Genomic DNA, 25,420 nt, shown 5'->3' on the forward strand with positions numbered 1-25,420 from the left:
TAAAGGTTTGTAACAAATTTTACTTATAGAAAAGCATCATTTTAGCATCATTTCACAATAAAAAAGCAAGATCTGTTGGACATTATAAAGACATGGTGTATCAATTCAGAATGCAACAGGTAAAGCACACCATAATACTCAGTGTAAAAGGTTTGAGACACACTACTGTATTTAGCCAGTTACTCCTGGTGCCTCTTTGTAGATATTTTCTTAATTACAGGATATTTTCTATCTGCTTCATACATGTCAGAAGTACATTTTGGAATATAAAAACATGGAAGTGTTAAAATACACTGAAACATGCCAGAAAAATCAAATCAGGACCAATTTCTCTCTATACACAAACAGCTCTACCTCATATAATAACTATCTGTCCCATCACTGTACTCCCACTTACAAAAAAAGATTAAAAAATGTCTTGATACAGAAAATTTTTCCATCTTCTCACTTCTGCATTCATGCAATTCCATGATCAGGTTTCCTTTTCCAAATACTAAGATGTAAAATTAACAGTTACTTTTCCTGGGGCTTTTCCAACATCTTCAGTGCTAATCTTCCAACCATTAGCAAACTGTGTAAGGGGAAAAAAAACATATAATTTAACAATAACAACAACAATTTCTCAATTCATTTTCAGATACTTCATCCAAGTGATGCATAGGAACAAAAATAATACACAAAATATGATTCACTCCATCTCAGTTTAATTAAGCAAATAAGAAATCACACACAGGAGGTTAAAGAAAAGGATTGTACCTGACACCAGCAATTAGCCCTGCAGGCATGAATTTTCTGGAGTGGTAAAATCTTGTTCCCATGACAGCAGTCAGTGCTCCAGATGTAACTTAAATGAGAGATTGTACAGTCCAGTCGGCAGAGATGCATGTGTGGGAGAAACATAATTAAAACAGAGAGAAGTAGTAGCATCAAGTAAAAAGAGAAACAGGGTTACTGCACTTAACAGACTAAGAGAATCAATAAATTGTGCAAATTTTAAAATGCCTCAGTTTGTAAAGAGTAAGTATTCTATATCAATTTCTAGCAGACAGTGCTCTCCATATGCTTCTGCACATACTTCTCAAATTTGTTTTTCAAAATGTGTTCTTTTTGAGACTGGAAATAATTTATGATACAGTGCTCTAGAACTCACTCCTTCTCCACACAGGCAAATCACTAAACTTGTCCACATAATTCCCTCGCTTCTCAAAAAAGGGAGAGAGCATTTGTCTAACTTGTAGCAATCATGTCTAACATGTAGCATCATGTTTAATTTGTAGTAATGTTCTGAGAATTAACTAAATTGTTTTCAAATTACTTCAAAAGGGAAGCGTGCTAAGCATTACCAAGGTGAGAGTTAATTGTCCCAGACCACTTGCCACAGAGACAGAAGCCAGGTAGTTTCACTGACTCAGTAAGATAGAAAGGACAGTCCCTGAACATGGTATCTCAAATAATTACTGAATGCTAAAAAAATGTAAGAAAAACATACACTGATTAAATCCTTATCCTTAGTAGGCACCTGCTACCCAGTGGTAACAGCTACACACATGTTGTTCCAACTCTTATCCCCTACCATTGCTTCTATGTGATGACTGGTCCTGCAGGATCCAGTTCATCTTCAGTCCTAGCCATGACATCCTTCCTCCCTAACACCAGCCAAAATATTGTCACTGACATCTATTAATCTCACGTAATGAGATATGTAAGAGACTGGGACCATAGTCTAACACACAATAAAACAAAAATATTTCAGTATTAAAATGCTTCAAACTCTAATTAGTAACAGATCTTCAGAATATGCACACCTCACAATGAAATTTTGTTTCAAACGGCAGCAGAACACATCTTCTCCAAAAACTTTAAAGCACGAAGAGGAAAAGACTCCATATGCTACTGAGCTACAGAAATGCATCTGTCTCTCACATTTGGGAAAACACTTAATCTCACACATCTTAAGCTTGCTGTATCAGCAGTTTATTAAGTTATTAAGACTTGACCATGCACAGCTTTTGGCCTGGCCAGTAGCTGTGGAAGTGGACTGCCTGTAAACAAAGCTGAAGTGAGAGAAATGCTGGGCCTTCCCCTTTCACTTCTGACTTTCACATGTCAAAGAGGCAGATGCTCCTGACACTCTTTCACTGCTTGATGCTCTTTCACTGCTTCAGAGAAAAAATGCTGTAGTCAGTGGTGGCTCTTTAAACACTGGCTAAGCAGTAATTCTCCACAGTTACCTTCTCAAATCAGGGGGAAGGGAAGCTCCAATTCTGAGAAGGAAGAAACAGCATTACTGAAGCTTGATTCTCTCTTAAATCTCCCCAGGCATCAACACCTTTGTAACTTCACATATTTGTCATTTATAAAAATAAGCCAATCACAATCTCTGCCATTTTCTGTGATAATAAAATAGTCTGCTAGGGGTATGGTCAGTCTGAAGGGGAAATCCCTCCTCCCAAAATCTTACAGCCTCCTGCAGGATGCTCAAAGTACAAATCAAAGGATCCAGCAAAAAATATCAGAAATCCATTTATTAGCACTTCCCTTGCATTATGATCCTTCAAACACATCAGTATGAGACAGATGCATGTTGGCAGCCACCGGTTCAGTAAAGTTTAGAAAGCACTGAAGTTAGATTTGTAGCATAATCTGCGTTTAACTCTTCTGCAAAGACTTTTAGGTACTCATTTTAAATATATAGGGTAAATATTATCCTTTTCAAATAAAATTTTAAATTACTTACTCAGAGAAACCCAAATGTTATTTGGATTCTGTGAGACCTGATAAGCACCCAGTCCAGCCAAACTCCCAAAGAAAAGGCCAGCAGCTAGTGATGGAACACTACCTGAATAAATGGAAGATAATGCATTTCTTAGAAACTTAAAGATTATCTTGATCAGCAGCTTAACTGTTTTGTACCAAAAATTATAGAAATAATAAAAAAAAAAGGGCATTCATCATTCATTGACATAAAGGAATTAGAGAAGGGGGGTTTTAAGATATTGGGACCATGCTGATCAGCCAAGAAACACTTCAAATAATTCATTGACATAAAGAAGATTAGAGAAGGGGGGTTTTAAGATATTGGGACCATGCTGATCAGCCAAGAAACACTTCAAATACTCTTGCATAAGATATATACAGAGTTAGTATTTAGTTCTGTAAAGCAAAGGCATTAACACATTCATGAAAGAAGAGTGAGAAAAACAAAAGAATTGGTGTTTTCCTTGCACAAACTGAAGCATGTTGCTTCAAAACAGTATTATGAAAATTGCTTGAGAGGCAGTAAAACAGTAGGACTAAATTGTAAGGATTTAAAATCAGAAAAAAGGACAGGTGAGTGGAATTGGGCAGGAGGGCATTCAAAGAATTGCCAAGGAGCAAGGCGTAGTTGAACAAGAGAGGTCATATCTCCTAAGTACACCTGAGATTTGATCCAAAGGTAGCTGCAGACTTTGCAAGAAACGCACCTAAACTTTGAATCAAGTCCTCAGTATAAATGATCATCCCAAACTACCAGAAAATAAAGGATACCACACCTAAATTGGTGATTTATAGAATATATCAAGTAATCAATTAGCATGATCACTGTGAGTGGTGAATGCCCTCCATAAGGCCAATGGAGAATTAAGGACTTAATGCTACTGAAAGTGGTTCTTTATACATTGCATTTCTGAGGTCACCTTCCAAAGACTTGAGATTGAAAAGCTAAGCTGATAAATATCTCCTCTCAATGTTAAAGGAGGACTGCATATTGCTTCCAGAAAGTAATCATTTTTCAATCATCAACAAGGTTGCTTTGTATCCTGCTTTTGGTACAAAAAGCAGGAGACAAAGATGACAGAAAGCACCTGATATACTTGTACATGTGCAAGGAAAAGGTACACACTCTACTAGGTGGCTGCTTTGCACAGAATATGAGTTTAAAACAAATCTGTGGTAGCCACAATGCTTTCCACAAGCCTGGGAGCCAAGAAACATCCATCATTTCCTTGAATTTTGCCTCAAGGCATTGTTTAAGCAGATATGACACATACACTTACAGCACAACCACATCACCTCTGGCTCAAGAAGTTCACAGATCTCAAAACACAGGGACCCAGAGAACTTGCTAAATGAAGACAGAAAAATCAATCAATGAATCAATAAATCACTCCCTACTCACTCACCCTTGGATTGCCATGTTCTCATACTGTTCCAAAGGCACCTACTACTGCCCCCTGTCTGTGTGGGTAGATAGATCGGGTTGTAAAAGAACAGATCAGATCAACTTAGTTCTACGCATGAAAGTTCCATTTTCTTTTGGTTTCTCCAAGTTATTAATAAGTATACAATGGCTCCTTTGTATGGTTGGTTTTTTTCCTTCTCTCCAGCAGTTACCATAAGAGTTTCTGTTCCCCTTCAATAATCCTGTGACCTGGATTCCCTTGCCCCAGCATAACCATGTCCTCCCAATTGTGTTCCAGAGGACAAGAAAGACACCCATCATTTCATAATGGCCTTGGAGAAATATAGATGCAATTAGTTACTTAAGTTCTCAGTATTGTCCCTTCTGTCCTAAACTCCATTCACAACCCAAAGGATAAATCCAAGCCAATGGAAAACAGACTGGAATAGGCACTAGCATCTATCTAGTCAAATGCACTGGTAAGAGTCTTACTGTCTTCAGCAATGCCCCTTCCTATCATAAAAACCAAGATGGCTTAGGGATTTTCAAAGCTGAAAGAGACAGTGTTGCAGCAGGAATGAATCCACAGTTCTGTCTGGAGGAGGGCGAACTCAGAAAAAGGACAGGAAATGAAAGCAGTAGGTCAGAGGGTACACTTATGATGCAGAGCCCAGAAGAGAAACAAGTTTAAGGACTGATTTGTGCTGTTCAGCTCCACTTGGAGAAAAGATAGTTCTGAAAGCTCTCTGCAGCTTGCAGTATACTGTTATCATCACAGATTAAAATGGCAATAAATCTCTTAAGGAGGAAAAGTGGTGATTTATGTCATTTGAAGATACAGAACACTTACAGAATGCTTGTATTTTAAAGAGCAAAGAAAAAGCCTTTCTGAAGCAAACTTATGACAGTTCACCCAAAGAGCACGGGCAGATATCAGCATGCACCAGAAAGCAGATTATGGCCTTATCAGCCCAAAGCACCAGCTCAACTCAAAATCCAGCACACCCCACCAGCAGCAAGTTATCAGCACATGGCACAAACCGATAAAATTTACATACGGGTCAACTTCGAGATAAGAGGCTTTCGTAAAAAGCTGCCCAGCTCACACCAAGTTATTGGGGAGAGGGAGGAGGGGGTGTGGGGGAAGAGGGAGGGAGATGGAAGCACCTTTCGGCACCCTACCTGCTTTTGCATAGCCAATGATCCCTCCTGATGCCACCAGGGCGGCGTAGCCAAAGCCGAGCCAGTCCACTGCCATGCCGAAAACTGGAAGAGAAAATTGGGGTGAAGATCAGCACCTCTTAACCTTTTTCAAGGGAGGAAAAATTTAAAAAGTAAAGCATTTGCTATGGCAAGCTTTTCCACAAGCAAGACCTGCCTAAAGCCTAGGCCCTTGGCTTTAGAAGAGATGAGGAGATGAAGCCGGCTTTGTGGGGAAGGCAGCCCCGGGGGCACAGGGACAGCGCCGGGTCCCACCTGCGCGGCCGCCCCGCTCCGCAGCAACCGGGGCGGAGCAGGCGGCGGAAGGGGAGGCGAGGCAGCCACGCACCGCCCAAAGCTTCCCTTTTCCGGCTGTTCTGGGGAAGGAAAGAGATGCTCCAAGCACGAAACCCAAGCAAAAACAAACCCGAGAGGCAGGGCAGGGTGAGGCTCGCAGCCAGGGGTTGCGGAGAAGGAGGCGTGGGTGTCTTTCCACCTACCTGCAGAGCTCCCGGGATTCCCCCGGCACGGCGGGAGGCGGCTGTCGGGATGCCCGAGCGAGCCCTGGTGCCTGCAAATGACTCAGTAACAAACCAGGTTTTGTGCTCATGTTCAGTGAGGGGCAAAGCTCCTGCGGAACTGCAGTCGTGTGCACCTAATCCACCCCGGTCCTCATCCAGAAGTGAGGTTACTGTGAGCATTTGGGCTTGGGTTTTGGTGTAGCACGAGCTACAACGCTGGGCAGTCTACAGGCTGCTTCCAGCTTTGATCAGTAATTTCAGTGTAGCTCTTGTACGGAACACTGGGACCTCCAAAGTACAAACTACTACACCAGAAAAAGCAGTCTTCTCCTGTAAAAGTTATTCAACAGTGGGAGATAGAAACAGCTTGTAAAGAAAAGTTGGACATTTTTTTTTTAGCCTGGAAAAATGTATATAACTGCTTATATAAATGTTTATAACTGCCCACTAAGCTGAACTCTTTTTTTCTGAGTGCTGAAATGGATTTTCTTCATATAAATAGTCCTCCATGATATTACTCCAATTGCCCATGCACTTCCTTCTCATGGATGTTTCACCATATAGAAAGAAAATACTCCTGTAGCCAGATCCCTAAACTGAAGGGGTTCGAGTCCTCTTCATAACAGAAGGCATCAAACATGAGAGGCCTGTACTTTCTGCAAAATGCAGTTTTCTGTAGCTGTTTTCAGATTTTGCCATCTTTATGAATTAGCATAATGGTCAGAAAGTGGGGAGCACTTTAATTCCTTTGTTGGCCTCAGTGGTTTCTCAGTAGGAATCTCCTCCCTCAGTGCAAAGTGCCATAACTAACACATATCTAAGCTACAGTGGATGGTATTTCCTTTTTAATTCAAGCTGTGTAATAGCTATGATGTTCAAGCTTCACTGGGCTCTGCTTTGTGATCCAGCATAGGGATTCCCGAAGAAGGGAAGCAGAGAACTGGAAGAAATCCACAGCTGCTGGAGCTGTAGAACTCACCGGGGGCTCAGGTGAGACGCTGCTCCCTGAGCTGTTGTTCCTTGCAGCTATGGCTCCATCTCCTCTCCCAGCGTCATGCACACCCACGCCTTCTGACAAGGACAGCTTTGTCACCGCTGACATTTCCCCTCTGCACTGCTGCCTCCCCCCTACCATTCTGAGCAGTTCCCTGAAAACTAGAATGGAAAACGTGCTGAAAAGGAAGATGTACACAAAGATGCAACCACAACAAATTGCCAAGTACTCATTACTAGTAGAGTATTCACTAAAGGTAAAAAAAAATATGGGTTTTCCCTTAAGGACTGTTCTTCTCTGTCTCCAGTTCACAAATTGTTCTGAGTCTTGTGAGATGCATAATTCTTTGTTACTACACAGGGGGTTGGGATTTTTACAAATGTGTAATACTTACTTCTAAGTCCAAACTTTAGAATCCAAATTCTGTGGAAATTTTGCTTTTTAATCTTAAAGTTACATGCAGACTGGATTTTTTCCCTAGTGCTTCTGCAAACCTGCTTCTGCAATGGTGATGACTGTGTCCATGAGCTCATGTATTTAAAAATACAAACAATAAAAACTGCTTTAGTAGTGGCAGACATTTTGTCAAGGACATAAGATAAGCACTATCAAATAGACATAAGGCTTTACAAGTGAAATCGCTGTACACAATTCCCTTATTTAATCTTATGCCTTTTAATTCTTACATTTACTGTAGAAGCCTTAGGAATTAAAAATCTGGCACCTTTATGGCACCTTTCTGTCAAGTCAACAAACCATTTGAAGTCCTACATTTATTTGCATGTGTTTGTGAACACAAACATTTAGGGTATCATTAAAATTAAAAGCTGTGTAAGCTCAAAATTAATCCCTTTAATGTTGAATTAAACTGAACTTGCATAAATCAACTTTATTGAATATCCAAACAAGGGGCTCTGATCATTTATCTAAGTAAGGAAAACAGTTACAGAAGGAAAATACGGATACCCACTTCCAAGAGAATACTGCTACTGCCACATGAACAATTCTGTAACAGCACTGATGATGCTCAGATGTTACACTGATGATGTTACAGATGCTTTGTTTCAGTGTCAAAAAGCATCGAGCTGAACTGGAATTACATCCTGTTTTATATCTCTAAACTAGCCTGCATTCCTGTCTCCAGATTTGGCTCTATCTTTTTTCCGATTTTCTCTACTTTTTCTCTTGCTACACAAATAAGGAGGAATAGATGAAGTGAATCAGAACAAAGCATAATTCCAATTACTCTTGAAAACAGTAATGACTACTCCAGGAGTGCAGAAAACAACATTAACATGCCTTACACCTTAAAATAAAGGAAACATTTAGTTCACCTCTTTGATCTTATTCAACTTTGTTTTTCCCCACTGTATATTTGAAATAACGCTAAGGATGAAGTCCTGTTCCCATGGACTGACAAGGTCAGGAATTTACTTTTTAAATGCAAACAAAAGAGATGACATTTAATCAGCACGGCAAGAATTTCAGGTATTATATAATTCTTTTTTAACAACATGGCTCAGATCAAGAACTTGAAAAAAACACATTGGGAAGGGGGAAGAAAAGGTAAAACCTTATTGATATAAACTCTTCTGCCTAAAATTATGTATCATATCCTGAACAAATGTTTTAGTGATATGAACCATGGGTACAAAGATTTTTTTAAAAAAATAAATATATTTAAGTATGACCACAGTAAAAAAAGCCAAACATTGTGCTTATAAAGTCCATGTATAAGTCCATGTCAAAAATCAGAAATTACAGTTTTCCATAACTGTAAGAATGGGATGTGATCATCATGTTTTAAGTAATTTTAACATGTTTTTTCTTACAGTAGGAAAATAAATGCAGGACAAAGGCAGACTATACCTTGAGTTAAATGAACAGTAACATTTTTAACACTAAAAAGTGTACACATTTTTAATATGCATTTAAGTGAAACAAAAATGCAACTGAGACAGATGCAGCTATTTTTATTATTTTAGCTGGCTTTTTCAGAGCCAGTTAAAAAGTGTATGGTATTGTGAATAGAAAAATATAAACATTGCATATTATGAATTTATTTTTGCTTTGTTCACTTAGGGAAAGTTCCCAGAATGATCAGTCAGTTTATTAGGGTAAGAACATTAATTACTTTTAAACAATACATTGGATCAGAGGTATATGTCCTGTTAGGGTTTAGATTCTTATAAAAACTAGGGCAACACCAGCATTTACTTTTTATACAGGAGAGAAAATAGCTGCCTTCATGCCGAACTATTCTGTGTCTTTTTCTTTTTCTTCTTTTGCACTGGAGCTTCCAGCTTTTGTTTATCTGGAATAATTTTTCTTTTTCTTTTTGCTATTTTAACCCTTTTAGTAGTCCAAAAATCTTTGTTTATCCTGGCTATTGATGATTTTTCATCTTCTGTTTCTGAAAAAAAAAGCAAGGAATTATTCACACTGACTTTTATGTCCAATCTTTGTAGTCTAAATGGCACAGAGACTTATTTGTATCTCATTTTTTAAAAAGGGTTATAAATAGCTTTTTATTTTATAGTGGAAAGTGCCATTTATGCTAGTTTTGCCTGTGAAATTAAAACACATAAAGATCAAGTATGTAAATAGATCACAGTGCAGGAAAACAACAGCAGAAAACCCAAACAAATCTGAGCTAGACTTCTTAAGTTTGCCCTGCTACAGTGGCCTCATGCCTAATTTTGCTTATAGGAAAACAACACAAGCAGTACAATCAACTGTTTGTTTTCTTATCTGTCTCAAAAGCTTTGAAGTGGCCTCCTCAGTATGTTATTCCAGTAAACAGAAAGAGAACTTTAATAAAAGTGATAAGAGGCTTATGTTTTCCAACAAACATATGGCCTTGAGACACTATCAGATTGGTAAGTGTATCTGTATCGCTTGCCAGCATCATATCCCCACTTCTTCAAAATACCAGAACATTTCCCAATGGATACAGGAGAAGCCTCCCACTTGGTGTATTCCATTTCACAATCACATTAACAATTCAAAATACAAAGTTCTATTACCTTGAGATGGTGTTGCAGTTTTATCAGAGTTTTCTTTCTTTTCTGAAGCTTGGTCAAGCCATACTGCAAGACACGTCAGCCTAGCTTTGGTATTGACTTCACACAGTAAAGATGGCCCATCTCTAATCTGAAGAAAACATAAAAGAAGATCACTTAAACCTTATTTTTTTCTGGTTAAATTTAATTAAGTATTTGGAGTGAGAAAGCACCTTACTGCCCACTTTCATTGTTAGGCAATTGTATCACTCAGCTTTTGGAATACAAATATTCTATTACAGATATCAGGGGATAAAGTATCACAGACACATGGGCAGTGTTAACAGCATCAACCCACTGGAAACTACTGTATTAGGATATTCTACCCCTCACAGCTGCACAGAGCAGCCCACACAGTTATGCAAAACTTTGCCTGCAGGGAAAGGAATTTGGTCGAAATAAATACAATGTTACACAGAAAGGTAAAGATCACTCTGTCAGTTCTGTACAAGGGGAACAGAAATGTAAGGTGAACAGGAAAGAGGGAGATCACTCCTGCACTAACAAGTATAAAAATAATCAGAGTGGGTGAAATTATAAACAGGCAAATTCAGATTTGAAGCATATAGATGTTGAGAAATAATTATTTGAACTATCCAAGATACTTATCATAAAATATAGTAGATCCTTTGTAACTGGGCAATAAATTGTAAAAATCTATTTCTGGTTTTAAGAGCAAACAATAAACACAATAAACTTTAAAGGTAAGACATGATTCCTTGTTGGACTGTGTTACTCAGAACTGTTTGAAAATACATGAAATACAAGTACTCAGTACATTTATGTATTTGAATTTTTCCAAAGGATAAGTTCCTCCCCTGACATGAACAACCACCTTCCCTTGCCCAAACCACAGACTTTGTGCTTTCAGAAGAGTAGCAATAGTCATCAACATTACAGAAATTCACAGCAGTCCTTAACAAATTACATAGTCATAACATACATAACTGATTAGATAGTCATAAGCCTGGCTAGGTCTGATGGGAAGCACGACTTTACAAAAAGTGGAGATGAAATATCATAATATCATCAGATTTTATAGTTTGTTAAAAAAAAAGGTACAAAGATGAAAAAAAATATGAGTGCATAAATATATGTGCATAGACATACATCTCTACTGAACATAACATGGAAGAAGATCAAGACATCCATATTTCACATGAAATTTCCTCAATGATTTAAAACAAACTCTTACAACAGGACTGTCTGCAATTCTGGTTCTCTGTTGATTTTCTTAAATGTAACAAGCAGTGTAATACACCAACCTTATCAAGATCCAGATTCCACATTTTAATGTAACCGTCACTGGATGCAGTAACAATGACATGCTGTCCTTCTCTTTCAAAACTATAAATATCTTTTATTCTGTGAAAAGGAATACATTTTTATCTTATAGTATCGCAGTTCACTTCAGACAAGTAAGCTGAGATAAATTAAAGATGAATAGGCAACAGTCTAAAAAATCAGTATGAACAAAAAACCCCCAAGTGACAGGCAGGAACTTGGATCTGCTTTGAGTGCTGTCATTTATATTAGGACCATTTGCTTTTGCTAGGCTTATTAGGATTCAATTCAGAACTCTTTAATACTGTAAAGAATACACTATTAGACACATCAGTAACATTACTGCTAATGCTTTTGTATTTTGATGAATTCAAAGCAACATTTGGACAAATATTTGGTATTCAAAAACAGAATATGTAATTACACTCCTATTGTTTGAACTGAATAAAACTGGTTTGTTTTGAAGCATTCTAAATAGTCAGATTCAGTAAAGACTGGTTAAACACAAACACACACACACTCTCACAAATTTAGCAATATTCTTAATTCTGTACCCTACTGTTTTTGTAACATGCATGGACAGCACAGTATTTGTGCCCATACAAAAAGCAAACAAGTCTGTTTGGAATTTAGCACATAAATAAATTAATTTTCTATACTAAAACAAAAGCAAAATATGCTGAACATTACAAGCTGCAGAACTTTAGAGAGGACTCAGCATTGCCATAAATATTTAAATAGTCAACAAATATAGAATACCTGTTTTCATGAGCTTTAAATTCACACAGGCATTTTTGAGAGTCACAGCTGTAGAACCTAATCATTTCATCACCTCCCGCTATGGCAAGGACAGAATCCTTGGAATGAAGAAAGAGAAATGCAAATGTGATTAATTTCATGTGTTTCAAACCAGTTAATTTTCCAACACCTCTCATTTTTGTACTTACTGTAATAAATCTAAGTGAAGAAATCCTCTTCTCTGTTGTAATGGTGCCAGTGATTGAAGCTGTGTCAAGTCTGTAGATATCCACTTTGTTTGTTATCACGGTCACATACTTCTCTCCATCAGGGGACCATTTAATTATGTGTGCATCTGTACACAATGAAACAGAGAATCTAAAGGTAAGAATCTTTAGAAGCTGCTAGACACTGTTTTCTACCTAGACCTAAGAAAATATTCAGTGAAAAATCAAATAAGCGAGAATAAACAGCTATGCTCTTAAATGTTTATTTATGATTATCAGAATCATGTAAAGAAAAACAAACTGAAACACATTAATTTAAATGCTCTGACCTCAAATTTAAAGGAAAGAATTTACTTTAGTGGTACGATGTTTTCCTTTTGCTAAATGATTACTATTAAGGACATGAGCTTACGTATGCTTGCCTGCATGTGTAAAAATAACATTGTGAAAGTTTGCAATTAACTGACTTGATTAATTCAGTCAACTTTTCTTTACGTGAAAAATAAAACTATCAAATTGCACTTAATTAGTGGATTTAGATTGATAAACTCACTTTGCTTCAGGTTTTTGATGAAGGCTGATCGTCCTTCAACAAGATTCCAAGTTCTGAAACACAACAAGAGGTAATGTGCATTCTGGTTAAAAACAGCACAGCGAAACTGAAATACAATCTGCTGTCATGAGGCACCCAAAGGAAGCTTTTAAGCCTCTCAATGCATTTTTCTGCCTTCTTAATGCAGAAGAAAATGATGAGTTCATATATTGCTTGCACACTATAGTGTTGAACTTGTGTTATTTATTTTCTAAACCACTGTTTGCATTACTGAGCCCAAAAGGAGGCCAATAGAAATTTGTGCTATTAAAATAGCATTTTACATCTCTAAAACAGGTATCTACAGCAACATGGAAACACTTCAAGTGAAAAATCACACTAAACACAACCTGCACTTGTCAAAAATTTAAGCAAATTGTGTTCCAAAATGCAAACATATTTATACATATGCAAGTGATTCATGAAGAGTCAGAGCTCACAAAAAGGTATGAACAGCTGGCACTTAGAACTTCAAAAGACAAAAAAACCAATGGATCTTTGAACCAGTTGATAAAAAATATGTTTTATCAGTGTTGCATGGCCTAGTCCCAACATGGAATTGTTGCTTGTGATTCTCAGCATTCCTTCATCAGTTTTGACTCACCTTAATGTTTTATCAGTTCCAACTGACAAAGCTAATTTCCCAGAAGGATGAATAGAAAGAGATGTCACGTGTCCCCTGGTGAAAACAAAACATTAGTCACATGTATTATTTACAAGAAACGTTTACATTACAATGTACGTGAATATGAAGATTTAAGAAACTTACTTATGTGCCTTAATGGATTTCAGACATTCCCATCTCTTTGTGTTCCAAACACAAATGAGTCCATCTTCAGCCCCACTCAGTAGATGTGTAGTCCCATAGAACTCCAAACAAGTTACCGTGCCTAGAAATACAATCAAAAATGTTGTACACACCAAACAGTTATTACACAAATTAACAGAGAATGTACAACTTAACAGAAAAGCTTCTTCCACCAAGGCATGCCAGCTACTACCCTAACCTTTGGAAAATCTATTTTCCTAAGTATTTCTCCAAAAAGCCCTCACACTTTCTTGCTATATTCAATAGTCTGATATGTTCTGTGAGGCACCCGTTACCCACACATGTCTGCACTCCATCTGGTCTGTTCTCTGTCACAGCAGTACTCAAACACCATGGCAGAGATGGCAGAGCTTCTATCAGGGATAGGAATGCTCCCATGTCAAAGCCCTGCTCCTGACACACAGCTGAATTTACTGCACGTGCTGCTTCCCCACAATCACCAGATGTATCATACATAAGTTAAATGCATCTACCATGCTCAGCCTAGCTCCTGGATCTTTTTGGTTAATCAATACTGAGATACAAATGACCCAAACAGATTTATTTGGACAGCCGTTAACAGATGACTGTACCAATGATAGAGACAAAGGGTGCACCCTGAGCTAGTTTACAGATGACACCAAACTCTGTGAGTGGTGAGGGATGGGATGCCATCCAAAGGGACATGAACAGTGGGCCATGGGAACATCAAAGTTCCACAAAGCCCAGGGCAAGCTGGTATCAGCACAGGCTGGGAGATGGACAGATTGAGGGCAGCTCTGCTGAAAGGGACTTAGGCTTGCTGAGGGATGAGAGGCTGGACATGATGTAGAAATGTGCGCTTCCAGCCCAGAAAGCCAAATGTGTCCTGGGCTACATCAAAGGCAGCGTGGGCAGCAGGTTGAAGAAGGGGATTCTGCCCCTTTGTTCTTCTCTTCTGAGACCCCACCTGGAACACTGTATCCAGCTCCAACAGGTCCCCAGCATAAGAATTATGTGGACCTGTTGAAGCAAGTCCAAAGGCCATGAAGAAGACCAGAGAGATGGAACACCTCTCCTGTGAGGAAAGGCTGAAAGAATTGGAATTGTTCAGATGGGAAGAGGCTGCAGGGAGATGTTATTGTGGCCTTGCAGTACTCGAAGGGGGCTTAGAAGAAAGATAGGGACAAACCTTTTAGCAGGGCCTGTTGTGATAAGACAAGGTAATGGTTTTAGACTGTTAGACTAAATAGAGTCAATTTGGATGTAAGGAAGAAGTGTTTTTACAAGGACAGCAGTGATACACTGGAACAGCTGCCCAGACATGTGGTTGATACCCTGTCCTTGGAAACATTCAAGGCCAAATTGGATGGGACTCTGCGTAACCTGATCTGGTTGAAGATGCCCCTGCTCACTGCAGTGGGGTTGGACTAGAGGACATGTAAAAGATCCTCTCCAACCCAAGCTGTTCTGTGACTCTATCATGTACTTTGCAGTTGTAATTTAGGTAGCACATACAGTGGGAAATATACCAGGTTAACTCCTCTGGCAGCAGCAGCTTGCTCTCACACACAAACTCTCTTTTGTGTGGCTCATGTACACTTGTGACCAGGAAAGACAGTAGCTGGGAGTAGGCATGGTCTAGGTAAACCGTCCTGATAGAAGAAAAATGGCACATAAGCCATTTGTGGCTCATAACTTCTTGACCAGTCAAAACTATAAATAATTTAAAGCAGCAGCAGCATTTGGGAGCTAATACCAGAATAATTGTTTTTACCTTCTATGCTCAAAAGCCTACCTTGTTTGTATGATCACACCATCATGGCTGCAACACCATCACTACTACAGTCTTATTAGAAAAAGAAAAATCAGTTTTCTTCTTCTAGCAAGGAACAATTTTTCAGCCACAATTTTTTATCATTAAGGTTTTTTTACAAAGAAATGCTCCCTTACCATTGTGCTGTAGCAGCGCCCCATGCTCAATCTTCTTTTTCATGTCATAGATTTGGATTGTCTCATCTCTGCTTCCAGTGACCACATATCTGTTATTCACTGCTACTGCTGACAATGAGGCGGTGTGGGCATGATGTGTAAAATCAGGGACGACTGTCCACGACTGTAAATGAAATGCAAAACAAGGTCTTTCTCCAGCTTACCACAACAGAAAGCTTCCACTTCATTGTCTTGTAATTTTATTTTTTAAAAGCAAAAGCTGAAAAAGTGTATGTGTAAAAATCAGAATCACAGAATCAAATAGGTTGGAAAAGACCTCTGGGATCATCATGTCCAACCCATTACCTTGTCAACCAGAGCATGGCACTGAGTGGCACCTCCAGGCTTTCTTTAAACACCTCGATGCATGGTGACTCCACCACCTCCCTGGACAGTGCATTCCAGCGTCTAATCACCCTTTCTATGAAGAAATTCTTCCTAATGTCCAACCTAAACATCCGCTGACACAGTGTAAGGGCGTGTCCTCTTGCCCTGTCACTGGCTACCTCAGAGAAGAGGCCAACCCTCACCTGGCTACAGCCTCCTTTCTACGCAGTTGTAGAGAATGATAAGGTTCCCCCTGAGCCTTCTTTTCTCCAGACTAAACAACCCCAGCTCCCTCAGTCACTCCTCATTGGACTTGTACTCCAGACCCTTCAGCAGCTCCACTGCCTTTCTCTGGACTTGCTCCAGCATCTCAATGTCTTTTCTGAATTGAGGGGCCCAGAACTGAACACAGCACTCGAGGTGTGGCCGCACCTCGAGTACAGGAGGAGGAATTATACTTAGCTGTAAGCATAATGGGATCTTACTGAGTTAATGTGCTGTTAGGAGATTAGTCCAAAGGATTTAAGCGTGCAAACCGCCCCTTGGAATCAGTGCTGTGCTTAGACGAAGCTGTCTCTGCACAGAGATAAATCCCAAGAGCAAGAGAGGCGGATTCTCTCGTTTTCCATCACGGCAGGCTGGAGACACGCCTTCCACCTGCCCCCAGCCCACGTCCCATCCATCCTGCGCACCGCGTCGGGAGGAGCGACCCCGCACCGCGGTCCGCCGCACGCACGTGGCTGCCCGGACACTCCGCCGCTCCCGGGCGCCCTTCGGCCAGCGAGGGGGCCGAGTCTGACGGCAGAGGCCGCGGAGAGGCCGCCCCGCCCCCGCAACGCGCTTTAAGAGCCCCGGCGGCGCCCGGAACCGCGGCTGCGGACGGACGAGACGGTGAGTGCGGAGGGGCGCGTTTCCAGAGGGGCGAGCGGGGCATTTCCCCCACACACGTCCCTGGAGGCGTTCGAGCCCGGGCTGGATGGGGCTCCGAACGCGCTGGTCTCGTGGAAGATGTCCCTGCCCATGGCAGGGGGTTGGAACGAGATGGCCTCCAAGGTCCCTTCCAACCCAGACCGTTCTGTGCTTCTTCCCTGCCCTCCGTCCCCCCCGCTCCCGTTACCTGGCCGGGCCGCGTGGCGAACCCCAGCAGCACCTGCTCGTAGCACCCCGCCACCAGCTCCATCCGCCACCGCACGGCGCCGCCCCGGGGCTCCCGCCGGCTCTTCCGCTGCCCGCCCGTCCGCCGCGCTGCCTGCGCCGCTCCGCGCTGGCTCCGCGCGTGGCGTCCTGCAGCGCTCGCTCCCTGCGGGTGAGGAGAATCCCGTGGGAGCCGCCGCGGAGCGGGAAGCGCCGGAGGTAGCGGCGAGGGGTCAGGCTGCGCGCGGGGCAGCCCGCGCAGGGGGGGCCTCGCGGGGCGGAAGCGGCGCTGGCGGTGATGGCGGCGGGGAGGACGAGAGGCGTTAGTGCCGGGATCGCGAGGGGGGGAGGGGGAGCGGCGGTCGGGATCGGGGGCTGCTAGCGGTGAAAAGGAGCGCGAACCGATCTATTGGGAAGTAGGCGCGGTGGGATGGGCTGGGATGTTCGGCCCTTTCCCCGCCGCGGGTCCCCCGCCTCCCTCAGGGCGCGCGGGGCGAGGAGGCCCCGGCGGCGCTTGTGCCGAGGCAGCAGAGAACCAGCCCCTCCCTAACCCCAGGCCCCGGCGGCTTTTATTGCTATTTCGTCGGGTCATTTTATATTTTTTCATTACTTAATTTCTTATCGCGTAGTACAATAAGCAGGAAGCGCGGCCCCGGCGCCAGTGCGGCCGCTTGCGGAGGGCCGCGGCCGGGCGGGGCGCACTTGTGGTCGGGCTCTTCCCGTCGTGCCGAGTGGCTCGGTTAGAGAAATGCGTCACGGCTCGGGCCTGGGCTCGGCCGGGGTCACTGCGCCGGCCCCAAGAGCTCTGGGAGGCTCCCTCATCCCCGTGCCCTGCCCCAGCGCCTCGTGTGAGCGAAATTAGTGCCAGAGGAAGGGGAGGGGGGATTGCCCGCTGCCTGCGTCAGCGGTGTTTGCGCCGGCGATTCAGGCCGTGAACAGCTTCGCCCACCTTTTTGCCCGTATGGCCGCAGTAATGCAAGAAAGTGGACTAAAATAAAAAACTGCTGTGGTGTGTGTGTAATCCAGTTAAAGATGTGTTTGAATTCTGGAGGTTGAAGCTGCCCCACTAATTAAATGAAAGCTTGTGACTGTAGATATAGTTAAAACAAATGTAAGAAAATGTATTATATTAGTACATGCTGTTTTAACTGCTTTTAAAATGTTCTTGTTTTCTAGTGAAAAGGTGAACATTGGACAGGGAGGCATAAAAGCAGTTTTGTGTAAAAGTTGGTGGTAACCTACCAAGAAGCAGTTGTATCACTTCCCTCCCGATAGCCTCTCACAACAAGAGCGCTCTGTCGTGTGTGCCATCTTCCATTAGGTCTGCACAAGTTAAAAGTGGTAAGTTTAAAAAAAGTTACTGCGCAGTTGTGAATTGAAAAATCAGTATTACAGTGCTGAGAACATGGAGGAACTCATGGTTATTTTTATTGAAAACTAATGTTACAGGAACATTGTTATGTGGATATTTGCATTAATAATGGTCACCCTTAACAGGAAGACTTTGCTGCTGATATGAACACAATTACTTTCGGTTAGCATTTGCTTAGTGTAGCATACACAAACCTTGCTAGTATTTTAGGCCTGTTTCTACTTGACTTTTCTTGGCTTCACAGTGGCTGTGGGGATGAAGTCTGTAGTCGTTCTGAATAGCACCATGGGTGGATGCTCTAATTATGGTTTATGGCTCTCCTGTGTCAAATTAGTCTGATCCATTTTCAGAAGTAGTGCTCTGAACTGCTCCACTCTGCAGGCAAGCCTTGAAGGCATTGTAGATGCTCTGTGTTTATTGCATTATGTGGTGTGGATTTAATCAGCCAAGATGTAAAACATTACATAAATTCTTGTGTGGAAATGTGAACTAGAACTGTGGCCGTCAAGTATCTGCACAGGAGTTACACCAGATGTAAAAAATCGGTAGGGGTGAAGAACGCCTGTGTGTGAAAGTAAATGCGGAGTATTTTGTAAATGAAATTGGTTTTTGCACTGATATATATTTGTTGGATGACTAGGGCAAAAAGCCTATAAAAAGCAATATTGGGATCAACAAAGATATATAACTCTTCAGGAAAATGTGGCCACTGGTTTAGTGATGGCAGTAAAATGTTACTTTCTGGTTTTGGTTTTGATGGTAATGAGTGAAGTGTGTATGTGGAGAAAGTGAGAGGGAGGAGAAAAGGTGCGGCGAAAGATCACATTTGCTTGTGCTGTGCCCTCATCCTGCTTGTATTTCTCATATCCTTTAGCACATAGGAAGTACCACTGCTTGTTTTCAGCTGCGTAGTTTGTGGTACAAGTAAATTTAAATTTGGCTAAAAGGGGAAGAAACCAGGGAGGTTGTACAAAACGTGATGAAACCTCTGTCTTTTGCCTTGCTTTTAACTATTTTAGAATCTTCTGGATGATTGGGTTATTATATGTAGGTATTTCAGAATTAAAGGTGAGGTATAGGGGACTTAAAAGATCTCTAGAATTTTCTAGTGGTTTAGACAGTGGGAAAACTTTGTGGTTTGTTACAGTTTAGAACAGTGAATATTAGATCTAATGATAATCCTGTTGGCCATACATCCTTTTTATCTCCGATGTTTTAGCAGTGACAAGTCAGAACTTAATTTTTGAAGTTCTGAATTAATAACATTAAAGCATATGGTGGGTTGAGCATATTTGAAAGGAATTAATATTGAGGATAAAATCCTTCATCTTCTTTTTCTCCCCCCACATTTTTTTCAGCTGAAGGAGTGTAATAAATTGAACCTGTGCAGTTTTACTGTTCGAGAAAGACAGAAGACAGTTTGAACCATGGCAAGCCAGGTAAGATCATTTAGTCAGAAATACAGGCATGCAGTGCCTAAATGGATTCCACAACCATACTCAGAATTCCTAATAAATGTAAAGCTGATATAGCTAGCTTGCTCTGAGTTGGATGTTCTTTTTGTCCTAAGATTTCTTCCGGCAGTGTGGTAATTGGTGGCTGTTCTCAGGACACTTAATTGTGTCGACTCAAGCAGGTTGGGGGGCATTACATTAAGCTTTGCAGTTTGCATTATTTGAGCGCAAGTTCTTCTGAAGGATCTTGTGCATAACACTTTCTGTATAAGATACATGTGGAGATGTTATAGAGGAAGAGCATTAAAGCCTGCGTAAGTAAATGCTATGGAACATTCTTATTTTTGGAAGTCCTTGTTCTTCAGAATCTTCACTGAGGGAGGCAACCGGTGTTAACAAGGCTGTTTCCCCTCCTCTTTTGTGTAGTTGCCCCACTCACTTCCTTTTTGAGCTGTGGTTTCTGGGGCTTTAGTGGTTTTGTTTTTTTCTTTTTTATTAAATTTTCCTTTTTTTTTTTTTTTTAAATTCCCTAAGAGGCACTTTTTATGCCTCTTTCTTCCTGGCCCTGCATCTGGGTTTGAGTTTTCCCTCAGCCGAGCTAGTGCCTGTTCCTGGTCTGCTTTCTCCTTAAATTCCATTAATCGGCCTCTTGTTGTTCCTGGCCTGGGAGAGTGACTCGCTGCTGGGTAGTGAGGAGAGGCATCTCACAGAAGAATTCCTGGGTGAGGGGAGATAGGGACAGTGGAGATTCCTTCTAGGCAAGAGTGACAATTTCCCTGCCTCTTCATCATTCAGATTGTGCTGCGGCAGGGTTTTTTGCATCCTGGAGCTCAAGCGGAACACAGTCCAGTCCTGAAGCTAATTAACATTTAGGATTGGCCAGCATCAAAAGGCTATCTGGTTTGTCCCTAATTCCCAGAGGAAGCTGTCAATCCATTAGCCAGCTTGACAAGTCAGGGGAATATGGCTGTTCATACAATCCTTTGGCTCTGTTATTTTTGCCAGGCGTTTTCCCCAGAGGCTGCTTTCCCTCATGGGAGGCGGAGGGAGAAATGGGACCCCAGGCTTCTTTCAAGGGCAAGGTGAATATGGGGAAATCACCTGTGGTGATGGGGAGTGGGAGGGAGGAATGTAAATGAGGCTAAATACTATAAAGGTGATTTTTTTCTCCCTACAGGACTTGATGGCAAAAAAAAGAGAATGTCTCCAGGCCTACAGCTGGTGGAGAACACCACAGAAGAAACGGAAGAAAAAGAACAAAATAAAACCAGGAAGAATAGAGTTTGTCCCTAGCAGTACTAACACAACCAGGTAAAGACCTTTAGAAAGGAGCAGCTCTGACCCTTTATCTGTTGAAATTGCTAATGACTAGTGAATGTCATCAGTTATTTAAAAAATACTGAAATGGCACATCTGGTGTCTATACGCTAAGTATTGCTTATGGAGTTGAATTGCCATTTGAATAATGATTTTTTCCTGGCTTGTCTTTTTCATAATTGCTTGAGATGTGGTGTCAAAATAGTCTTAGCTGTCTTTGAATTCTGGCTGTAACTTAATATTTTTTCTTGGTGTTTTTGGGTGTCCTGCCCTTCAGACAACAAATAATAGTTTCTAAAACCAACTTCTAAGAGATTCTTTAATAGATCTGAGTCTTTATTGAAATGCTTGCAAAAGTGGTAGAATGGACTCAGAAATTAAGAACGTGCTGGAGTGATGGCATTGCAGTTCTGTACAGTGCTTAGCAGAGTTTTGCAGTTAATACTCCTTGTATTTTGTCTCCTTATTTGTCCAGTAATAACTACTTGCTTGTATGTTAGGGACTTTTAATACTGACGTGAACTGTATTATTCTCAGTCTTAATGGTGGTCCTCCTATCTTTTTAAAGACCGGATTATTCAATATTTGTTGGGGAGCTGACTCCAGAAGTAGATGATTTTCAGCTCTATGACTATTTCCTAAAGAGGTACCCTTCATGTATTGACTGCAAAATAGCAACAGACCTACTGGGATATTCCAGGTAATGCCTGTGAAAATGTGTTAATGCTGTCAGTATGTGTGTTACTATAAGTAATGTATGAGAACTTATATTTGAACTGGTTTTGAATTTTCTTCAGAGGCAGGAAGAGAGATTATTCTCTGGCGTTATTTTTAACAACATAGATCCTTGGGGTTCTGAAGCTTTATGGTTAGTTTTAGCTAACTAATGTGTTAAGATTCAATTCAGCCGAAAGCATATCCGCATGAAAGCAGTTAGATGGTGGGAGAAAGGAGAGCTCTGCATGGACATCTGTGCTTACCTGCAGCAGTGTGTCCACTTAGTGCAGTACTGACGACAAAATAATTCCCTTTTTACGTGTGGAAGGGAAGTGTAAGGCCTAGCAAATCTTAGGGGGTTGGGAAATGGAAGTACTAGTATTAGTAAATAAAGCTTAGTAGAAGTTACACTGACCAGGCAGAGAGTGAAGCAGGGATAAGTGAATTTGCTGAATTTTCAGAAACCACTGGGTGTAATGGACTAATTCAAGAAACCTTAAAAAAAAACAAAAAGGAAGTCTGAGAGAGCAAATTTAGAAAGAATGTTAGAGCTGTAGAGCAGTAGGAATGGGTTAATACTGATACATTGAATATACTGAACTGCTGTAAGTGCAGAAGTATGTAATCTGGCTACTTACACAGATAGCAGTTAACATGTATTGTTTTGCTGGCTTTCAGCAAGTTGCATCTTAATGCTATCAACAAAGCTTTTTGCTTCTGGCCCAAGTTTTTAATTTTGTGAAAGCATCTTCTGTGCATGCGCACATGCCAGAGAGGTTGCTTAGGTAATAGAAGCTATAGTAGCTACTGTTTTCATGAAGACAGAAATTGAATTAATTGGCTTTGTAACTGTTATGAATACTAGAATTTGTTTTCTCCCTTTTGAAAATTGTAGAGGGTATGCCTTTGTCAGATTTGGTGAGCAAGGTGATCAGATGAGGGCACTGCAAGACTGCCAGAATGCACCAGGTCTGGGGGGAAAACGAATCCGGCTGAGCATAGGAATTTCTAAAAGGTAACAAATGAGTTGTGCATTGATAAAGTAATTCTGAATAATTGGATTCTTTTAGCTCTGCCTTTGTAAAGACTGTGGCCCTTGTTATAATGGCTGTACAGGATACAAAATCAAAATCAAGAAGCATTATGTTTTGACTACCTGGGTCCATCAGCCTCTTTGAGGATTGCTGGGGAAATCCAGCTCTTAAGTCTAGCCAGATTTTATAACTTGGGCTTAGCTGCTGTTGTGACCAGCCTTAATGCTTGTGGTAGTGAAGCTGTATGTATTTGTAAGTGTTTCATGTTTGGGCCTGAAGAAGGTAGAAGGGACAACAAATGTTTATTTTTATGCTAGGAAGCTCTTCTAGGCCTTTCGCCTTGGCTTAGACAAGGTAGCACATTGATAATTTTAAAGTAGGCTGGCATAGGAAGGCGCTCGTTAGTGGAAAAACACAGAATATAGAGGGGGAAAAGCCAAAGGAGATGTTGCTTGAATAGTTTGTTTAGAATACTACTCTTTGCTCCTCAAGTGATTAGTGCAGCAGGAAATTGAAAGTTGATTGGGTTTGAGAGGTTTTTTCCTGCCAGCTCAGTTGTCTGTCAGTTATTCAAAACAATCCAGTTAGAGGCTTGATACCAAATTTGATGAACTGTGATCCAAAATACAGACAAAAATAGAGCTGTCTGTGAAACAATTTCAGTATATATTGATGAGGTTAGCTTGTGTGTTCTGTTAGAAGGCTAAAAATAACAGCTCCTGCTTCTCTTCCCTGGATAATTTTGCCAATGTTGCCTCATTGCTTTGGAACAGAAGTGCCCTTTCCCAAGAAAGCACTGTCCAGATTTGCTTTCACTAACTTGCTCATGAAAATGAGGTCCCAAAGAAAGTTTTCCTCACTTCTGCTATCCAGAAGAATGTCAGCAGTATTTTTAGATGTTTCTCCTACAGAGATAGATGTAGGAGAGAAGTTGGAAACAAAAGACTGAGACATTATGAAGCATTATTTATTTACTACAGTAGTAAGACAATAAAATACCTATTTATTAGAATGTGTGTGTAGCTTCACAGTAATGAAGTGGAAATGTAGTGTGAGTATTGAAATACACACCTCTAATCTACACCCATTTCTGAATGGCTGAGTACTATGTTCTCACAGCATCCAAAAATCCAGCTGTCAGAGTAGTTTGTCATTAAGTCACTGACACTGGAAATTATTTCTGAGCTCCTTCAGTTTGTGGTCTTGGCAAAAAGCCCCAATCTGAATTTTCTGTAGCGAAATGGAGATAAAGAGATGTTGGACACTGCAAACACAGGAGGTCTGCTTGTATGTAATCAGTGAGGAAATGTCTCAGCATAGGGGATTTCTTGGAATGTGTAGCTGATTTATCCCAATGTTTTTCATGTGATACATCTCTGCTTTAGAACAGACTGTTCTTGTTTGTTGATACTTGTCATTAGTCAACTTGAAGTTGCCCCTGGGAGAAATCTCCTCAGGCGAGGGAAAGCAGTGAAATCTAATCACCTGGCCCTTTGGTCTTCATAACTAATAAGTTTTGTAATTTTCCTGCTGCTTTGGCTTCATTCTGGATAACGGCAGTGCTGACTTCACCTGACAGCTAAGCTTTGGCAGCTGTTCATGGACCAAAACTTGAGAAGGTGAAGGTAGACATGGTAAATTGACAGGCAGCGTCAGATGCTCCTCTGAAACAGATAATCTGACTTTACCCTATGCTTCTGGAAATAACAAGATTTAGTGTTAACAAAACAAAAGATGAAGGACTAATTAAACATTTCAAGTACCTTTAAGAAAGTAGTGCTTGGTAAGGGTCTCTGATCTTAATAATTTTTTTTATCAGTAGGTTGCTTAAACAATACCAAAAATATTTAAACTTAATATAGATAAGTGTAACCTATGTTAATCCATAGAAATAATTACTTTTGGCATTGGTGAAGGTGAACATTTGCTCTCCTCATAAACATGAGGTATTGTGCTGTGACATAAATCTTTGGCAACTATTTAGGCAAGTTTCCTCATAAATTTGGAAGTGTATGACATTGTTTAACTTCAGCACTGGATTTACAGTTGTTTGTTCTCAAACTCTTAACTGTATATACCTTCTCATATTTCAGACTGAAAGCAGAATTCCAGCGGTACCAGTCATACAACTATAATGATTATTATCAAGATTATCAGAACTACTATTCACAGTGGAATTACGATCCTTATGCTGACTACAACTACAGCTCCTATACTCCCTATGATAGCATGCAAGCTGTTGGAGACTGCTCTTTAGGAGATGCTGTTATGGCTCCAGCTGTTTTTGAGGTAAAGATACTACACAATTAATTTAAAAAAACCCAACATAATTAACATGTCATATGGGTTGTGTAAATCAGAGGAAAAAAGTCCTAAAACTGAAATCATGTAGTTAGATAAGTGTGAAGGTTATGTTCAGAATTTTGGATTTAAGTGCTTGAGTGCATCTGTAGAATTAGATATTTATGCAGTAGTATTTGTTCATGTATGTCAAATAACAGTTCTG

The 25,420-nt window shown here is 40.8% G+C and overlaps 3 protein-coding genes across 22 annotated transcripts in view; 1 reads left to right on the top strand and 2 right to left on the bottom strand.

Annotated features, from left to right (window-relative positions):
* LOC121357818 (transmembrane protein 14C-like) lies at nucleotides 1-7,018 on the bottom strand. Of its 7 annotated transcripts, XM_041475453.1 has the most exons (7): nucleotides 6,863-7,018; nucleotides 5,863-5,933; nucleotides 5,345-5,428; nucleotides 4,038-4,105; nucleotides 2,738-2,839; nucleotides 757-844; nucleotides 1-571 (listed from the first exon to the last, which is right to left on the bottom strand). In XM_041475453.1, the coding sequence occupies exons 1-7, from the start codon at nucleotides 7,016-7,018 to the stop codon at nucleotides 514-516; spliced, it is 627 nt and encodes a 208-aa protein (XP_041331387.1). In that variant the 3' UTR covers nucleotides 1-513. The 7 variants fall into 7 exon arrangements, with proteins under 7 accessions (XP_041331387.1, XP_041331388.1, XP_041331392.1 ...); XM_041475454.1 differs by lacking the exon at nucleotides 6,863-7,018 and having other exon boundaries at nucleotides 4,032-4,105; nucleotides 5,863-5,993; XM_041475458.1 differs by lacking the exons at nucleotides 4,038-4,105; nucleotides 5,863-5,933 and having other exon boundaries at nucleotides 6,863-6,999.
* On the bottom strand, nucleotides 6,901-17,136 carry PAK1IP1 (PAK1 interacting protein 1). 5 transcript variants are annotated; one of them, XM_041475438.1, is made up of 11 exons: nucleotides 17,004-17,136; nucleotides 15,521-15,683; nucleotides 13,550-13,670; nucleotides 13,385-13,459; nucleotides 12,742-12,794; nucleotides 12,171-12,316; nucleotides 11,983-12,080; nucleotides 11,205-11,304; nucleotides 9,904-10,030; nucleotides 9,095-9,290; nucleotides 6,901-7,038 (listed from the first exon to the last, which is right to left on the bottom strand). In XM_041475438.1, exons 1-10 carry the CDS (start codon nucleotides 17,064-17,066, stop codon nucleotides 9,124-9,126), a joined length of 1,113 nt encoding a protein of 370 aa, XP_041331372.1. In that variant the 5' UTR covers nucleotides 17,067-17,136; the 3' UTR covers nucleotides 6,901-7,038; nucleotides 9,095-9,123. The 5 variants fall into 5 exon arrangements, with proteins under 5 accessions (XP_041331372.1, XP_041331371.1, XP_041331373.1 ...); XM_041475437.1 differs by lacking the exon at nucleotides 6,901-7,038 and adding an exon at nucleotides 7,275-7,405; XM_041475439.1 differs by lacking the exons at nucleotides 6,901-7,038; nucleotides 17,004-17,136 and adding exons at nucleotides 7,275-7,405; nucleotides 16,372-16,510.
* Nucleotides 16,643-25,420, top strand: part of LOC121357817 (tRNA selenocysteine 1-associated protein 1-like) — a 13,305-nt gene continuing 4,527 nt past the window's right edge. For 2 of the 10 annotated variants that reach the window (XM_041475443.1, XM_041475442.1), the window contains exons 1-8: nucleotides 17,101-17,239; nucleotides 18,197-18,361; nucleotides 19,751-19,831; nucleotides 20,852-20,928; nucleotides 21,024-21,157; nucleotides 21,732-21,863; nucleotides 22,776-22,895; nucleotides 25,008-25,203. In XM_041475443.1, the coding sequence (XP_041331377.1) occupies nucleotides 20,899-20,928; nucleotides 21,024-21,157; nucleotides 21,732-21,863; nucleotides 22,776-22,895; nucleotides 25,008-25,203 (612 nt within the window). In that variant the 5' untranslated portion in view covers nucleotides 17,101-17,239; nucleotides 18,197-18,361; nucleotides 19,751-19,831; nucleotides 20,852-20,898. Of the gene's footprint in view, nucleotides 16,778-17,100; nucleotides 17,343-17,912; nucleotides 18,030-18,196; nucleotides 18,362-19,750; nucleotides 19,832-20,851; nucleotides 20,929-21,023; nucleotides 21,158-21,731; nucleotides 21,864-22,775; nucleotides 22,896-25,007; nucleotides 25,204-25,420 lie in introns of those variants that run through there. The other 8 variants (XM_041475445.1, XM_041475444.1, XM_041475447.1 and 5 more) reach the window with 8 other exon arrangements.

The sequence above is a fragment of the Pyrgilauda ruficollis genome, unplaced genomic scaffold (assembly GCF_017590135.1).
Source record: "Pyrgilauda ruficollis isolate IOZ18807 unplaced genomic scaffold, ASM1759013v1 scaffold35, whole genome shotgun sequence".
Lineage (NCBI taxonomy): Eukaryota > Metazoa > Chordata > Aves > Passeriformes > Passeridae > Pyrgilauda > Pyrgilauda ruficollis.

What these genes read in the sequence shown, in the direction of transcription:
- LOC121357818 (XM_041475453.1), bottom strand. Translation starts at nt 7,018, where the DNA reads ATGGTAGGGGGGAGGCAGCAGTGCAGAGGGGAAATGTCAGCGGTGACA. An exon ending in TAACATTTGGGTTTCTCTGA is followed by an intron (nt 845 to 2,737) that starts GTAAGTAATTTA and finishes CTCTCATTTAAG; the next exon opens with TTACATCTGGAGCACTGACT. An exon ending in GGGCTAATTGCTGGTGTCAG is followed by an intron (nt 572 to 756) that starts GTACAATCCTTT and finishes CCCCTTACACAG; the next exon opens with TTTGCTAATGGTTGGAAGAT.
- PAK1IP1 (XM_041475438.1), bottom strand. Translation starts at nt 17,066, where the DNA reads ATGGAGCTGGTGGCGGGGTGCTACGAGCAGGTGCTGCTGGGGTTCGCC. An exon ending in CATCAAAAACCTGAAGCAAA is followed by an intron (nt 12,317 to 12,741) that starts GTGAGTTTATCA and finishes CATTGTGTACAG; the next exon opens with ATGCACACATAATTAAATGG. An exon ending in AACTGCAACACCATCTCAAG is followed by an intron (nt 9,291 to 9,903) that starts GTAATAGAACTT and finishes TTTTTTTTTCAG; the next exon opens with AAACAGAAGATGAAAAATCA.